The 15,394-nt window shown below is 39.3% G+C and overlaps 1 protein-coding gene across 6 annotated transcripts in view; it reads left to right on the forward strand.

Annotated features, from left to right (window-relative positions):
- The window catches only part of DPP6 (dipeptidyl peptidase like 6), a 567,835-nt gene that overhangs the window by 504,135 nt on the left and 48,306 nt on the right, over positions 1-15,394 (forward strand). For all 6 annotated transcript variants that reach the window (XM_074899909.1, XM_074899911.1, XM_074899908.1 and 3 more), the window contains exons 9-12: positions 2,161-2,315; positions 3,427-3,524; positions 8,428-8,551; positions 9,442-9,480. In XM_074899909.1, coding sequence (XP_074756010.1) covers positions 2,161-2,315; positions 3,427-3,524; positions 8,428-8,551; positions 9,442-9,480 — 416 coding nt within the window. The remainder of the gene's footprint in view (positions 1-2,160; positions 2,316-3,426; positions 3,525-8,427; positions 8,552-9,441; positions 9,481-15,394) is intronic.

A 15,394-nucleotide genomic window follows, 5' to 3' on the forward strand; every position in this document is an offset into this window, starting at 1 on the left:
TTCAGCTGAAACTTCCTGGTATTAATACATTTTATATTTCATAAGGATGTTCTCTGGTTTGCTGAAACTAACTGATTTCTCTAATAATGGCAAGGTCCTGGCTTTGTTTCAAGGCAAAGGTTCACACAATTAAATCTTATTAACAGAGGACCACAAAACCTGCACTAAACCCTTTCTTGGCATGTGACCTTCAGGAGAACTGCTTCATTAAGTCTGAGATCCTGAAGAAAATGTTTGCTGAATAAAGTCATTCCTAATTAATGTTAAAATGTCAAGGATTCATCTGCCAACCGTTTTTGCTCCTTTTCCTTTATACTCTTTAATTATCTCTTTAAAGAGCAACAACAACAAAAGTCAAAAGCAGCATTTTTAAATGTGCACACAACAGGTGGGACAATGCAGCAAAGCAGATTTGCCAGAGATGTGCTTTCCCATGTAATATTTGCAACTTTCTAGACATCTTTCCAGAATCTCACTTAGATGTTACTATGAAGTATTAATTTGTTATTTGTAGTGGGCATAACTATTGAGGGTGATTTTCCCTTGCACCCTTTCTAATGTTACCTTGAGTTTTATCTCTATGCTATATCAAAGTCTGGAGTAACAAACGTGTTCATTTGATTTATGATGAATATAATTGTCTGTCTATTCTCCAATGATCACTCATCCAGGATTTTTTTAAAAGAATAAAACAGTCTTTGGTGAGTTTCTACTCTTCCGACCAGAGGGACATTCTGATTGGATCGAGGGGTCACTATAGGGTGGTGTACAAACATGGTGGGTCTGAACTCTGAAAATCCTCATTCATTTTTGCAATGACTAGCGATAACAGCAGACACTGGAGCTGCTTGGACTTGTTCAGCAGGACTTCAGTGTTGAAGGCTTGGGAACACTCTGCAGCCTCTTTTATTCTCATATTAAAGTAATGGGACCTGTCTTCCTGCCCATCAATCTGTACAGCATATGCAAGTCCTTCTGCTATGGTTTAAATAGGAATGACTCATGATATTAAGGCTCTTAATGAAAACGGATTACATTATTGCCTTCCACAAAATGGGAGGTTTAAAAAGCCAAGTTAGTGTCTTCCAAATGTCAGTAACTGAAAACACTTAGGACAAAGAGTAAATTTTATAGCTTTTCTGGATATCTATAAGCTGAGGTCATCTTTGCAATGAAGAATATTAAATTATAAGAAAAGATATTAGAAATTCAGAGTTCTGTCTGAATTTGTGCTTAACGAGAATTAGATTCTGCCAGTTTCAAAATAATTTCTTGTGATGGCAATCTTGTTTTCTCCTTAAATACTTGAACTCTGACACATTTGTATTGGCATCTTTCTGAGTACTGTTTCAATAGCAACTACATTATTCAAATCACCAGAAAATCTGGAATCCCCAGATTCAGTGGTAAAAAAGATCAGTCTTTGACCCTGGCTATTTATGTAATACCGCTTTGCAAAAGTGATTAATTACATGAAACAGCAATAAAAGTCAAGATCATATCCAGGCCAGAGACTGTAAAACCTGATGCCTTGTACAGTGTTACAAAGTTCCAGCACTGCATAACTTATAGAAAATTGCTATTTTTGTTTATTCCTAACTGGCAACAGAGCTTAGGAAGGTTTAAATTGTAGCCGAAGAACTTGCATCTAGGTATAAATGCTGTTTGAATCCATTGATATGTGTCTGGTATGACTTTGTGAACTCTTTATGGAGGAGAACTAAAACCTCAGTCATCACAATGCTCTGTTAGCCCTGAGGGAGCATCGACTGTGTTACCATCAGGCAGGTAGGAATCCAAGCTCTGCCAACGTGTGCATCTGTATATGTTCACATATCCATGTACAGGATGCAGAGTGGGAGCAGCAGAGCCTTTTATGCTGTCATGAATATGTGTACTAATATGAATAATTTGATGTTTCTTGAGCAAGATAATTATGCTTAATAACCTATATATGCAGAGTAATTGTTATCAGTTGTGTTCATTTGTGTATATGGCATAATTTAATGAGCATTTTTAATTGATATTCCTGAGACATCTTCCCTGTGCTGTGATTAGACTGGGATTTTCATATCTAAGCTGCTTAATTTATTGATAACTAGTAATATATGTCTAATAGCCATTTTTCTGTTCTCTCTCTCTTTTTTTTTTTTTAATTAGAGGAGATCTTGAAGACGCATATTGCTCATTGGTGGTCTCCTGATGGCACCAGGTTAGCATATGCAACAATTAATGCCTCCAGAGTCCCCACCATGGAGATCCCCGTATACACTGGCAGCCTTTACCCTACTGTTAAAACCTATCATTATCCAAAGGTAAGGGAAAATAAAACAAACAGTCCTGTTATTCTATCAAAAAAAAAAAAATTTCCAGTAGGCTCAGACGGGAGACTGTGTAATAGTGCACATTCATAAGCAATGAAAATAAACAGATCTAAGGGAAGATCAACTGTTCCTCAGTGAATGTTGTCTTCATTACACTTTAGTTGCCTTTATAAAATTGCCATTTTCTGATTTGAGAATTAGTCATTCTAAATATAATTAAAATAAAATTTAAAAATTCTGTTTTGTGCTTCCATGCTAGATAGAAGTCTGAGAGTTTGGAAGCCAGCATTTCTGCATTTAGATAAATTTTATTTTCTACAGAAGGAAAATGTAGTATTTGGGCTTCCTTAGAATATCCGAGATGACCTAATGTCAGAAGAAATAGTCTGGTTTTGAAGACACATAGTGCCTGAGCATTTCAAAGAATACAGTGAAAGACAGAGAAGACTTAAGAACCAATCTTCCCCTGATTGCAGAGGCCTGTAGAGAAGTCCTGCAGTGGGTACACAGCACCAGCACAGCTCTCTAACGGTATTAATACACTGCTGCTGTTATTGCTGTAATTTTCTGCTATAAAACAGTACAGGAGTGTACTGTGCTGCAGTCATTTCTTCTGGGTGTCTCGTTTTATGCACTGATTACCTAAGACCTCGCATGTTGGTCCAAATTGAACCATAATTTAACAGGAGAGAGATCCACATATATGCAGGTTTTGTGGAAAGTAACAATGATTCAGCAGGGGATGCCCTTTCCTACAATACAGAATGAATCAGTATTTTACTATATCTACCATCATCCTGTTAGACAACCTTTTATCAAAAGATACTTAAAATAGCAGTATTTCTAGCTGCCATGAAAAATAGCATTTTTTACCAAGGGTAGAGGTGTTCTAACTAAAATTACCCCTTGCAATGTGCTTGCCAACCTTTCCACACTTCTGTGCCACAGCACTACAGTCACAGTTTCCCTGTGAACTACCGCAGCAGTCCAGACTGTAACCCCATACAGTGGGAATGCATTTTACAATCCAGGGGGATGTAATAAAGCAAAACCATTCTATGTTGTATAAAATACCGTAATTTATTCTTATTTTAAAATCCAGGCTGGAATGGAAAATCCAACTATTTCTTTGCATGTGATTGGTCTGAACGGACCTACTCATGACCTGGAAATGACTCCCCCGGATGATCAGAGAATGAGGTAGGTGCTTTCTTAACCCTGATATGCTGGACCCCAATTCTCATGGGACTTTAAATCAGACTCTGACTTCTTTCAAGATCGTTTTACGGTAGTACCTTTCTCTGCCACTATCAAAGAGTCTCATTCTGTGTAACACTGCTTAAAATTTTTCAAATTCTTTTTCTTCTTACATGTATTTTATCGAACATTAGTTTTTTACTTGAAATTGCTGTGACACAGACTGACTGCAGATTAGGGTTATTAGAGAATTTGGCAGAATGTCTCCAAATCCATAAGAACACATTCATTTCATATGTAATCACAGGCATTGTAGAAGGGATATTGTCCGCAGCCTGTATGAAAGACCGTGAAGCAGAAACAGGACAGCTCTATAACACCGCAAACATGAGCTCACAGCTTTGTGATGGGAACATAGAAATGAAACTAAGCAGACATTCTGCAAATACATTGCCCAATCTTCATTAAAAATAATAAAGCAAGCTCTCTGCTGTTTTTAGGGCAAGCGTATTTTAGAAGTTGGCCTGCAATTCAGCCAACTACTTAGACACCCATTTCTAATTAAAAAAGTGCTTAGGTCTGCATTCAGCAAGAGTTTGAAAGTTTGGCTTGGTCTTCAGCATGTGGTCAAAGCTTGAGTTACATTTATGGGTCTGTCGACAGTTGAAGGGAGGATCACGTTGTTCAGGAGAGAAGCAGCTTTAGGTAATGCATAGCACTCGCCCCTGCAAAAATCAGAATCCAAATCCAGATTTCTGTAACTTTGATTTAAACTTGAAATAGCTTTATTGAAGGCCGGGAGAAATCAAGTCTCAAGTATCAATGAAATCTCAAGTATCCATAGTGACCCCTCCAAATGCAATGCTGCAAAATAATCCGCCCAGCAATTCACTTGTTCGTATAGGAGCATCCAACCAACATGCATGCTCACCTTTTTTTACTGATTGCTAAATTAGATTGCTGGATCTGTAATTCCAGTGCCAATAAAGGTAGAGGTGCAGCACAGAGCTAATGAAACAGGACAGCTTGGAGGGTAGGAGAGGGTGCAGGGTTGCTCTTCATTGTGCATGGTAAATATATAAGGCCTGTGCATAGAATGTGTAGTCATCCGATGAGAGGATACTAAACTAGTGGAATTATTTACGGTGAGAGTTGCCCTTCTTTGCTAGGAAAACTGGTGCCAACCTCAGAAAATGTTTTCACAGAGTAATTCTAAAATACTCCAAATCCATTTATGCAACAAAAGATGTATGACCTGTGACCAAACTGAAAGGGCATAACTGCACTCGTCTTTCAAAAAAAACAACTTCAGAACTGTATACAGCAGGCAGCAGTTCAGGATCATGGTATCCCCATCGCAGCGTCCGATCACAGAACTGCGGCTCCTGGGCAATATAATTTCTCTGTTGGTAGCATACTCTGTAGACACAGAGACTCAAAACCATTTTAATTACAGTAGTAACTTCAGACTGCGGGATCCAAGTGTTGTTAATAAATTTGTCCTATGTGGTTATGGGTGGCTGTAATTTATTTGGTTGCAATCAATATTGTAAAATGATGCCAAATATATCATAATTAATTAGTATCTTTATATTTCATCAAAACCATGGCAGTTTCCATCCCTAAGGCATGATATAAGTAGTGCTGCTAGAGCAATAGGGGTGCATTTTCATTATGCATATGTTTTCTGAAATGAGAGGATTAGTGTGATAACATTTCATTAAAACAGACAAGAGGGATGTACCGTACATTTAGTTACAGAAGGGAGTTTCGAAGAAGCAGGGGAAGCTGGTGGTAAGGATCTTCAAGCAGAGCATTCCTATCTGAAGCATTTCAGTGTGCTCAATCTGTTAATGCAGATGACATGTGGACAGAGCAGCACTTCTTTGTGTTCTTTTTATCTGGAGCAAAGTGGTTTAGTACAATTAATAAAGCTGAGAATAAAATGAAGATATGCCAGGGTCTTTTTTCATTCAGAATTAAAGGAAATAAAAAATTTTCCACAGAATTGGGATGTTTCTCAGTGGGGAAAAAAACAAAAAAAACCCCAATAAACAAAACAAAAACAAAAACAACAAAACCAAACAAAACCTGATGATGGGAAAACATTTTTGGGAAAAATGTACAATTTTGATAATTTTTCCTTTTCAAAAATCTGTCAATCTGAGCATTTTTGCCAGATTTTCTCCAGTTCCATGCTTTTCTGTGAGAAAAAGAAAGTGAAAGGAACATGTGGAAATTGCAGGGGAAAGAAAAAAGTATTGTAACACTTAATACCTGACAGGCATTGGTAAAAACCATTGGACCCCAAGATTTAAATCAGCAGGTGGTCAGAATTAGACCATGATTCAACTTATTTCTCATGTCATATTTGCATCCCAGGTGGCAAACTGAAGAAATACGTTATCTTCCCTATGTGCAGAAATCAGCACTGGCCTTTGCATGGGTCATAAACAAATAAATAATGGAGAAACTCAGACAACTCGAGTGTGGATCAGAGGCAGGAGCCAGCTGTGCCCCAGGGACCGCGGGCTGGGCTGCTGCCTGTCACTTGGCCACATAATATATCATTGTCTGTTCTTTGTGGTGTTTATGACTTTATTACTGTTGTCATAATTTAAGTATTCATATTTTAAATTCATACTTCCAGAAAGCAGCCAAGTAAAGTTAGGGTATGCATAAGGGCGATACACAGTTACCAGTCTCGGATGATTACAAACCCAACCATCAACATCTTACTGGGATGGGGAAATGGGTTTGAAAGCTCAGCATCACTGCACCCTTCCTGAAGGGACTCAGACAAGCTATTCCTTTCCTTTGGGAGGATGTAACCTGCTCTGATGTGAATATCTACACACAAACTTGTTGGGCACCTGATTTAGATTTCACTCTGTGGGAAGAAACATGTTCTCCTCAAATCAGCTCTGTATAACATCTGGGACAGGTCATGGGAAGAGAGCTTGGGAAATGCACTGAATCCCTGTTTCTCTCTGCTGGCTGCTCAGCCAGTGCAGCTGTTGGAGCTGCAGATGTTTAAATTAACTGAGATGAATCACACCTTATTGTCTCATTTTCCTCTGCAAAATGGGAAGCATAAAACTTGGTTGTCCTACAGAAGAGATGTGAATTAAAGACTCCACACTATGCTGAGACTAGAATAATAGCTATACAAGTATCTGCAGTTGTCTGCTGGCTGAGGTATCCATGGGCTTGATGGCTGGGAGAGGCTTCAGAGAGAAATTGAGATTCCATGCCCGTCTCTGGGGTGACAGGGAAGATAATGTTTGACCTAAAATAATAATTAAAAATTCCCGAAAAAGAACTGTGGCTCCTGTGTTCAAACTGTGAGAGGGATGTACAAATTTAATATATTACCTTCAAACTTTAAATTGGATTTATGGAAAAAAGGCTTCAAGCCAAAATTCACATTCCTTTTCTGAGGAGGCTGAATCTGCTCAGTTAATTTTGGAGAGAAAGAAGAGATGGTTATACAGTTTAATTTTGCTTTGTTGGTTTTTTCCTCTTAGGGCCAGTGATGTTGCTGATAAAGAGTAAAATTACAATTTTATTTCAGGCACTGAATTTTCAGACTGCTGTTGTCTCACCTGGAAGTAAGTTTCCCTCCAGTGCAGTGGATGCAGTCATTGAGATCTTTTGTTATTTTTCCCCAGCCAAATTCAGGCACTAAATATTACTGAAAACTACAAAATCAATTTCCAACTTGTTATTTTGCTAGACAAACGGTCCTTTGTTGCTTTTGCCCTTTCTCTTTAGTATATGCAGGAGTGCTTGCCAGAACACAAAGTACTCTCCAGTGACACAGCACATTAATTCCAATGAGAGCAACAATTTCTTATACATATTTTATAGCAAACAAATGAACTAATAAATTTTTTATAGACTGTATGCTGTGAAAAGTCATATTATAATTTAAGCATGTCTTTGGCCCACATAGCCCAGAGTATATTATAACATCACCAGCTTTGTCATCTCAGGGAGAGTTTTACCCTACAGATGGTAAGTGTTGAAGCCCTGAATTGCTGCAGAGGTGGCCATCTGTGAGTACCGCTGCAGACTGGCTCTGAGAAGGCAACCACTGGTGTATTTATTTGTGACCGCATGTTTTCCAGCCCAGCCCAGCCTAGATGGTTCCATTTCTCACTATCGCACAGGCCTTTTCCCATGTTTTCTTGAGCAAGACATTGATTACAGGAATGTGCAGCCCACACTGGTGATTTCCTCCAAGTATTATCACAACCTGAATGTGTCCAGCAGTAGAGGATGGTGCAGGGAGTCTGGGACGGTGGTTTTGCCAGTGTAAACTGTCACATCTCTGCTGATGTCTTTATGACAGCCAGCTGCATCTGCTTTACAAAAACCCCATGTCTCTCTAAACTCGATCCTTCTTGCTATTTTCCTTTTAATGCAACATTTATAGATATTTTGGTGTGTAGTAGGCATATTTAGAGGCCACTAACTCTTCATAAGCATAAAGAATCCAACCATTGGCAGTGATGGGTCTGAGTCAGCCAGTTAGTGTGCTCAGAATGGAAATTGTTTGCAATTTCTTTTCCACCTGTGCATAAATTTGTAGCTCCAGGCATGTCAGTCCTTCTTGGAAGACTGAATAGCTTGAAAGATTCTTTATCTCTGCATTCATCTCTTCTTTGAAAATGACTTTCAGAAGTGGCAGATAAAACACCTTCACAGCCCTAAAAATGTCATTTTTAGGGGTTGAAATCCATACATAAGGAAGCCTAGAGACATCAAGATGTAACATTCTTAATAACCAGAGATGTCTCTTGGACCGTTTGCCTGCAGCAGCCTCTGACTGACTGCTCTGCCATGTGGCAATTCACGAGGATGTCAGTATTGTGATTTTTTTCATGTATGTCTGTGTTTACAGGGACTACTACATAACCATGGTGAAATGGGCAACCAGCACCAAGGTGGCAGTGAACTGGCTGAACAGGGCCCAGAACGTGTCTATCCTGACACTCTGCGATGCCACTACAGGAGTCTGCACAAAGGTAGGAGAGATGGGCCAAATGGTCACTCACCATCAGTTTTCATAACCCATGTAAGGAGAAAGTATTTCAGTTATCTTACATGATGACAAGTCAGCTGGCACTCATTTACTTAGACAGACACAGAATATAAACAATGTTTGCAATAGTTACTTTTTTTTTTTTTTTTTTTACACCTTCTAAAAAGACAGGAATGGTATGTCTCTGCACACACTGTGTGTGTACATGTGTGTGTGTAAGAGAGTGGTTACTTGTCCTGAAATAACTGTATACATGCACAAGCACACACACATCAGCAGTTCGTAACCTGAATATTTTTGCAACATTCCAGTTTAATGGCATTATATATATTTAATGGCATTAAAAATGTCTCATACTCATCTACCCACGATTTCATTTTAGTTAATAATAATACACCTTCTATAGACATACTAATATAAAGGGTGTATTGATGTAACCTGTGTAAGTATTAGAAGATACCATCTTTTAAATTGCCATAGGTGTTTGCACAGTAGAGGAGTATTCTGATATATCTATCCCTTGAAAAAATGAGGCAATACAGTGCATAGAGCACAGTGCGGAATCTTTTCTTAACGACTTTTATTTCAACCTTTATTTACTTCTTAACAATATTTCTTTGGAGAATAATATCTCTTGTGAATTTATGTGTTTTGTCTGTATGAGTAAAATGCTTTCTTGAATGAGTGCTTGCTTATTCATCAGAGAGGAAAGCCAAGGATAGCAGTCACTGGATTATACTCCTAAACACGTATTTAAGCAGTTTTCTTTGTGCTTCTGCATAACTTTTCAGATTAAATCAAACTGCTTCCTGCACTGATAAGTAAATGTCATACACATGAAGTATGGTATTTAATGATCTTGTTTTGTTTTAGAAACATGAAGATGAAAGTGAAGGCTGGCTGCACAGACAGGTAATAGTGATTTTCTATTTGTGGTCAAGTTTTTTGTAGGTTTTTTTCTTTCTTTGTTTTTCCCGCAAAGAGAAAAACTGATTTCCAGGCCTGAGAAAGATACTTGGAAGATGGCATAGTTTGTATTATAGAAAACAGTTTCACAGTAATATACAAGTTCTTCTTATTGAAGATGCCATCTTCTCTGGTAGGTCCCACTGTTCATTGCCTGCAATTTATGGTATTTAAAAGAGGTGAAAAATGATGCTGGTGGAAATTCACCCACTGACAGTATCTGTGTGAGACTTGTCAGCCTCAGAGGTAGTCCTTCACACCATATGTTGAGACTGATGATGATTTTAAGCAGTACAATAGTTGTTTTCCGGTCTTGTAGACAGGAAAGAAGTCCACTGTTGAAAACAGAAGATCAGAGGTCATTTTATTAAATGTGCCTATGTCTGTTTAGAGACAAAATCATGCAGATAGGACTTTTAAGTCATTTAAGCTCAATTTGACAAAATTATCTATGTTACTCCGCAGCTATTTGCACATGTAAGAAAGGTAAAAAATAAAATTAACGAGTTGATGGGGCAATTGAAACAATGAGATCTTACATGGAGCACAGAATGGAGAGAAACTGTGCAGTTTAATACCCTGTTTTAACAGACAGCTGTGAAACATAATTCTTCTGAAACCATACCTTGCACATAATACTATTACATTGTATCACTATGTGCTCCCATACCCCAAATGAAATAGAACAAAGATGAAAATAAATGCTGGGGGGAAAAAAAAAAAAAAAAAAAAGAAAATAGGAAACAGTTTAAACCTCCAACAAATTTCAATTTATGGGATTTTTCTTTTTTTATATACTTTTTTTTTTTTTTTTTGAAAAGGGTTTTTTTTTTCAACATGTGTCTATATAGAACCTCTAGATTTCCAGCACGTCTATCTCTGGAAGATCATTTATAACACTTCCCCAGCAGTCAGTTTGTGAAGTGACCTCAGATTTGATAAAGCTGTTCTTTAGAGAGAAGCTGCTGATACCAATTCAGCCACGACAGTGAACTGTTTTTTATGGGATATGAGAATGCCAGACAGGGAGTAGCTTGTCAGATAAAGATCTTGTACTATATTCTTCCAAGTCCAGATTTAAAGCATTTCATATTTTTGTCACAGCTTGTTCAGAGGATCCAAGAACCTGTAGAAACTATAGTACATCAGTTCACAGCAAGAACAATGATCTCCTCTGTTCCAGTGGCTGTCCTACAGCAATGGGATATGTCTGATCCAGATAAAAAATTATTTTACTGAGGAAATAGATTTTGTGCTCCAACCATTTCAAATAATCTTTTGCTGGTATACTCAGGTATAGAGTAAAAATGCTGCTGAAGTATTCTTTACATTCATAAGAGCAGCCTTGGCTTGAGTAGAAAAGAAAAGCTTCAAAGACAAGCCAAGTCAAGAGAAAACGAAAGTGCTCATATTTTATATCTAAAAAACTAGTACTTCACAGGATTCATTTCTTTCATAAATCCAAGGATAGTTTTAATCCTTTCACTGCTATTTACGGGGACCTCCATTAACGCAATAGAGTAGACCTTGTGTTTTTACACTGCTGTGGTTCTTTAGTCATTTACCTATTACACGGACAAGCTTGGTGCTTTGTCTTGATCTGTCATTCTCTAACAGGCCTGCTCCAGGGAAATATAGTTTGCTTTACTGCATCTCCAAACATCATATACTGAGTTTGAGGTTAGAGAAGGGTGTTCATTACAGCCAAATGAGTCAGACATCTCAGTACTAAACTAAGAGAGCATTTGCTATGGACTTTGGAGACATTTGATAGTATTCTTCAAAAGCTTTTGTAAGAGTCTGAAGAATTACAGAGCTCTTTTGCCTGTATTCTGACACCAATTACTTAATACACAATTACTTAAAATTCTAGTTTTGATTGAATATGAAATTACTAGGATAATTGTATTTTATATATTTACCTTTTACTCTGTGACACATTAATCTAGATAACTGGAAAGTTATTTTCATGGCATGTGTGTCGGACTATGAGAACAATGTGAAAATGTTAAATGCTAGTGCGAATCCCCTAACCTCTTTAAAGAGGAGATGAATTGCACATTAGGCAGCTACTGAAGGAGCTCAGAAGTGTGACTCAGCTCAAGATGAAGATTCCTTGGTTGAGACATTTTAATATAGGTATATTCATATGAGCCAGGTACCCAATTCCCCTCTGTAGACAGCCAGTATGGTGAGCAGTGTGATCACACAGTCAATGGACCTTGAGCATAATTCAGCCCACTATGAAGAAACACCCACTGCCTGGTTAGCCAACTTGTTCTTTCTGCTATGTTGGCCAAACCTCCTTCTGAGAAGTACCCCAAATTCAAATCACTAGGATGGAAGAATTGAACTGCTTGCCTCATTGCTTAGAGTACTTCTTCAAAGTATCCATACACCTGGTTTGAAAAGCATACAGGACCTTTACCTTTTTCTTGGGAATTTAAGAGCGTGTGGTCTTCCTGGATTAGGAGCAAGCTTCGCAGTAGACTGGGAGGCAGCAGGAGACAAGAAGAGAAAAGCATCAGCATCAGGTGATACTCACCAGGGACATGAAGGAGTCTCCAGGGGTGACAGGGTTGACTTTTTTAATCTGTCTGAAATACTGAAAGTTCTGAGATAGGGCATATGACCCATGAATTCCAATTTTATTGTTGTTGCAGTAGTTTGGTAACTCAGTGACATTTAATAGTCTGTGTATGGAAGATCATAGTAAATGATCTCATGTTCCCTTTTGGGCTTAAGTTCATGAATTTATTTTATTCAAGTCCAAAATATTTGGAGAGTATCTCTCCAGCATATGGAAAGAAAAATACTGCTGTCACTGTCTGTGTAGCTGAAAAATAGGATAAATTACTCAAAGTATAATGAGAAATATACAGAATTTACACAGGTTTTGCTAGAAAGTATCTGTCACTCCTTGTCAGATGATATAGCCAGTGTTTTCAAACCTTATGCACAAATAAGAACAAGCACATGTTCACCGAAACTGACTAGGGACTCTGGAAATTTTTACTGCTTTTATTTATATACTTGCTTGTGCACTTCTGAGCGTAAGAGCCAGACTGAACTTTACTCGTACTTTTGCTTAAATATACAAACTCTTTGAAACAGTAATTATAGCTGTAAACAATTTTGTTTCAATTTTTGTGAAGAAGCCATTTTCCAATAGTGCCAGTGATGGTCATATGCAGACAATGAGTCAGCAAGGGAGAAATAAGACAATTTCTGAGCACCTGCTGAAGAAAACTTTACTGGTATTTTAATTGGTTTATTTATTTAATTGTGAATGTGGCCTGAACAAATTGCACCAAGGTGCAATTCCAACTCTGTCAAAGGCTATAGGCTTTGACACTGTTGTTGGCAGGACCAGGAGATTACCACAAAATTTTTCAGAGACATAAAGCCTCCAAAACTGCCTTCATGGGCTGGCTGGCTTCCCCTGATAACAATTCCTTCTGGTTGACTTTTTCTTTCCAGTTCTATTTCCCTAGTGTTTCAGATTACCTCAGTCTGAAACTAAAGATATTTTCTCTGTCAAAAGGTTGAGATGTTGAAAACTTCACACCATTTTGCTTTTACAACTTGCTTGCCTTAATTCTGACAGCATGATAACCCAGTAATGATTCTTACACATAGGTAGTATGAAAAGAGATTTTAAAAATAAAAACAGAGTTCAGAGAACCTTAGAAACAAAACTGACTTTTTCACCCTGTAAAGCCCTTTTATCATGTGACAACCTGTAACTGACCTAATGTTACTTTAAAGACAAAAGATGTAGCAGAAATAGGACATGGAGTCCCATAATTCAAACATCCGAATTCATCTGCCAGAGCTAACGAAGCAGCTTCTGGCTACAAAGAGAGTCTTTGGTGCTTAAATGAAGAGTTCTGATTTCATCCATTGGAGAGGACTGATACCCCGAAGCATGGGCTCCTCTCCATTTGATGACCCAGTGTCTTGGGACAGGTACCCTGGCTTCAGAGATGGCCATTGGTGTCATGCACCCAACCACATATGAGCATGGAGACAGGGATGGAGGATGAAACTCAGCATTTCCCCATTTCCCCAGGGGCTGAGTGTGGCAGGGGGTGGAAAGAGATCTTCCCCCTGTGCCCAAAAGAGGCGGTGTCTTCATTGTTGCAGTAAAGCCAATGCACATTTTTAACACTTTATTAGATTTCAGTGAAGTGTTTACCAAACTGCAAAGGGTTAAAAGGATTCATGTCACACTTACCTGTTTATCAGCACTATGGCCCTGTGACACTTAAAGTATCAGGACATTGCCCTGAAATAAAAATACCTATGGAGCAAAATCATTACTTCTGGGATTTGGGGTGTCATGGTTTGAGCTCAGAGGGCAACTGAGCACCACACAGCTGCTCACTCCCCCCTTCCCCCCAGGCACTGGGATGGAGAAAATAAAGCAAAATGATTGAGTATCGAGATAAGGACAGGGAGGGATGACTCCCCCGTTATAGTCATGGGCAAAAGACAGATTGATTAGGAAAATAAAAAGAACATAAATTTAATATAGACACTAACAACAACACGTAACAGACAGAGTAGGACCATGAGAAGCATCACCACATCTTGAAAACACCTTCCCCCACCCCTCCCTTCTCCCCAGACTCAGCTTTGCTCCCAATATCTCTACCTCATCTGTCCCAGTGGCACAGGGGACAGGGAATGCGGGGTGCAGTCATTCCTGCTGCTTCTTCCACCTTGCAGTGGGGAAACTTCTGACATTCTTCCCTTGCTTCAGTGTGGTGTCCCTCTCATGGGAGACAGTCCTCCACAAACTTTCTTTGACGTGAGTGACTCCCTCAGGCTGCAGCATTTCCCTAGCTGCTCTGGCATGGGTCGCCCCTGCGCGTTGCAGTCCTCCCAGGGCCGAACTACACCTTCTCTGCACAGAGTCCCGGCTTCCTTCAGTCACCTGTTCCAGTGTGGGGCACTCTGCAGGCAGGCATCTGCTCCACTGGTAACCTCCATGGGTGGCAAGGGGAAGTGGCCCTGCCATCTCACCACAGGCTACAGGGGGTCTCTGCTCCAGCGCACCTTCCTCTCTGTGTTTCCTTCCTTCCACTGACCTCAGTGTTAGCACAGATGTTCTCTTCACAACTCCAACTCCTCCTCCCAAGTTGCCCTTCTTAAATATGCTATCACAGAGGCTCAGCCACTGTCACTAATTGGCTTGGACTTGGACAGAGGTGGGTCTGACGGAGCCAGGGGAGATTTGAGAGGCTTCTCACAGGGGCCACCACTGTAGCCCCCTTTCCTGCTTCCAAAAACCCCCACCACTCACTCAAACCCAGAACATGGGCAAAGGTGGATCAGACAGAGAGGGCAGGAGACTGCTGAGAAAGGAAAAATGCATCAGAGAATCAGAGAAAAAGATTGAGTTATTCAAATTAATTGGTTTCCTTTTTAAAACTCGAGGATGAACCAGGAAAACATAATTCTTGTGGAAATACAATTCTCAAGTCAGTAATAAAACCAAACTTCAAAGAATCTGCTTTCCCACCAGTTTCTGTGAGGAAACACATGGGGTTCAGCCAAAAGCATGTGAAGCACTGTACTCTAGAAGAGCAGAAGGCAGGGAGTGTGTTGAACCATGGGAGCACAGACAGAGCAGTTTGGAGCTGCAGCCTGTGGTGCTGCAATATGATGAGTATTTGACCCATGTTAATGTGTGGGTGGTTTTGGTGGTGCTGTACTTATGGGTCCACGTGGCTTTCATGCACTCTGACTCACCATAAAGTGGGTAATTTCTTTTTCTAATGTTTGTCCCAATGGATGTTTGATCATGGAAATCCTCAAGATCAGAGATACTTTTGCACTCCCCACAATCCTGCAT

This window comes from Athene noctua, chromosome 2 (assembly GCF_965140245.1).
Source record: "Athene noctua chromosome 2, bAthNoc1.hap1.1, whole genome shotgun sequence".
NCBI classification, from domain to species: Eukaryota; Metazoa; Chordata; class Aves; order Strigiformes; family Strigidae; genus Athene; species Athene noctua.